This window comes from Quercus robur, chromosome 9, assembly GCF_932294415.1.
Source record: "Quercus robur chromosome 9, dhQueRobu3.1, whole genome shotgun sequence".
Classification (NCBI taxonomy): domain Eukaryota; kingdom Viridiplantae; phylum Streptophyta; class Magnoliopsida; order Fagales; family Fagaceae; genus Quercus; species Quercus robur.
The window spans coordinates 15732956-15735629 of NC_065542.1; the positions used below are offsets into that span (position 1 = coordinate 15732956).

A 2674-nucleotide genomic window follows, 5' to 3' on the forward strand; every position below is an offset into this window, starting at 1 on the left:
TAGTCTATTTTGATTTAATTAAAGAAATAAAAATAAAAAACAGAATGAAAGAGACAGATGAGACATAACACCTAATACGCTAATACACATGGTCCACAAAGGCAGCGAGTACATATTCCCAACACTCTCATTTCAAAACTTCTTTCTATACCTCTCCTAAAAAGACCACCCTACACTACACTGCGCGCCCTATAAAAAAGTCTCTTGGCGAAAATTTTACAACACAAATTATAAAACAATAACAAAGCAAACCCACCTTGCACTCTCTTTCTCTCTACAAAACCCAATTTCAGTTTCTCCATAGCCATGGATTCGAGCTGTAAAACTGGGTCCTGGACTAACGAGAAGCACTTCCACTTTCTAAACTCCATGGAGGCCTCGTTTGTGCGTACAATGTTTGACAACAACTACAACAACGATCCAATTCTCCGTCTAGATCGGTATTTACCAGACAGTTCTGACTCGACCTTAGATTTGAAAAAACGCCGAAATAAAAAGCTTGTTAACCAAGGTAAAATATATGTTAGCTAGCTCATTGTTTTTGTTAATGGGGTTGTCTCTAATATCGTGGTGCAACGTACAATTGGCTAAAAAGACTTTGTTTTGGTGCACATTTTTTATTTTTTGTGTTAATGCATTCTCTCTTTTTGGCTAAAAAGAAAGAACTTTGCTTTAATAATAACGTATATAAGTGATTAACCTAAACATGTTAGCCTAGAGAAATTTGTATATTCTCGAATATGCCTTTGAGATATTTGTGGTGACATTATAATGTCACTTTTCTTCTTCTTTTTTTCTCTTTTGGGGTGTTCTTTTGAGCTTGAGTTGAACTTGATCATGTTTAAATGATAAATCTTTGTTTTGTATTTTGTAGGAGTTGGTAATATGGGCAATAATGTTAAGGGTGGTAGAGCCAAACTGTACGGCAAGACTGACAAGAGAACAAGGAGAGTATCGTCTCAGCCGTCCATTCCACCACAAGATCAGGTAAATTTAACTATACATTTGTGCAATATACATGATCAAATTTTGGGTGGTAGACTGACCCATCTCAAAGTCTCAACTAACAAGTTCCTCTTCGAAAAAAAAAAAGAAAAAAAAAAGAAGATCTTTGTGAGATGATATTTGGTCTTACTTTGAAAAACAATATGCTTATATGCCCATCAACCTCTCTTTTTTGTTTATGTATTTGTTATGTATATATTTATTAGGTGGACTTTACCTTTCGTTTTTTTATTTATTTATTTTTTATTTTTTTAAGGGGGGTTGGTTGAATAATGGAGTTTGATCACATGATATTTATTGGTCTGATTAAATATTTTTGATGTCCCCACAGGTGGTCCCACATCTTGAAAGTTGAAGAACAGGCGGTGATAAAGATTAAGAGGGACCCCCATTCCATAATGTATCGATTGCTTGCACCTGTCAGCTATGGCCTATGAATTGAGAAAAGATTCTTCATTGTAGTGAAATTTTATTTTCTTGTAATTTTTTTTAATATTAATATATTTTTTAAATTGTCTTTCAATTTTTAGTTTTTTCAATTAATGTGGGTGTAGCGATTGGAGGAAGATGAGTAGATGACCATGTTAATTAGTGAGAGTTACACAAGATCGAATGTAGTGCTGAAATGACCAAATCAGCCTATTTATTATTAAAATATTCTTGATTGATGATAAAGTTTGTTTAGATGTGGATTTTTATTTAATTTTATAAAGATACTTTACCCATCAAGCAATTTTTTTTTTTATGGACGCTGTAGAGTAATAATTTATGTGAGATATTTTGGTTCTTGGGAGATTTTAGAAGTTAGGGGTCCGTTATACGTGTTTAAACAATAAGTTTTTTAGAAATACATGGAGATAAAAAAATGTGTAAAAATATGATATTTTGGTTCTTGGGAGATTTTAGAAATTAGGGGTCCGATATACGTGTCTAAACAATAAGTTTTTCGGAAATATATGTGAGTAAAAAAGTGTGTAGAAGTATGTGTAATATTGTTTAAAAGGAAATGCTAACGAGTGTTCTTAGGGTATAATTAATAATTTATTTAAATAAAATTTTTATGGGAAATGAAAAAAAATTAATTAATATTTTGGCAGTTTTTTTTTTTTTATTTCTTATAAAAGTGGTATCAAAATTTTTTTTAAATTGATTATTAATGAGTGTCTTAAATGCATCAGTGCTCGAGAGATAACTGTCCATATATTGATAAGAGATGTATGGATTCTTGGGGAGAGAGGAGCATGACCTAGTTTAAAAATTGAAAACATATATTTAAATATATGCACCATACGACCTTAGATTTTTGTAGTTACGGTTGTCTCCCATTATTGTATATAGTAGTTATAAATTAATATAATATGGTGAAAGATTGTACTATAAGGGGATAAAGGGCGGTCGAGAAAAGGACACATAGAGTTATCTGATCTGATCCGTTGGCGGCCAAATTTTTTTATTATTTTTTTTTTTTTGAGAGAGAGTTTCAATCTATGGCGTCTGCTCCTGATAATAGCTCTTTATTATCAGACCAAGACACCAATCAGTTTTGGTGTAGGCGGGGATTAAACCCCAGATCTCTTATACAACCATCAGAGACTTTACCAGTTGAGCTAACTGGAACCCACGTTGACGGCCAAATTACATATTGACCATGAAGTAGATGGTATGGTTG

At 32.4% G+C, this 2674-nt stretch overlaps 1 protein-coding gene across 1 annotated transcript; it reads left to right on the forward strand.

The window, feature by feature from the left end:
* Positions 1-212: 212 nt before the first annotated feature.
* Positions 213-1680, forward strand: LOC126699864 (uncharacterized). The gene is made up of 3 exons (XM_050397834.1): positions 213-511; positions 875-987; positions 1337-1680. The coding sequence occupies exons 1-3, from the start codon at positions 307-309 to the stop codon at positions 1358-1360; spliced, it is 342 nt and encodes a 113-aa protein (XP_050253791.1). The 5' UTR covers positions 213-306; the 3' UTR covers positions 1361-1680.
* Positions 1681-2674: the final 994 nt, after the last annotated feature.

Excerpts from the sequence above, each read along its gene's own strand:
- LOC126699864 (XM_050397834.1), top strand. The coding sequence starts at position 307 with ATGGATTCGAGCTGTAAAACTGGGTCCTGGACTAACGAGAAGCACTTC. Across the intron at positions 512-874 it reads TAAAAAGCTTGTTAACCAAG|GAGTTGGTAATATGGGCAAT; the intron begins GTAAAATATATG and ends TGTATTTTGTAG. Across the intron at positions 988-1,336 it reads CCATTCCACCACAAGATCAG|GTGGTCCCACATCTTGAAAG; the intron begins GTAAATTTAACT and ends ATGTCCCCACAG.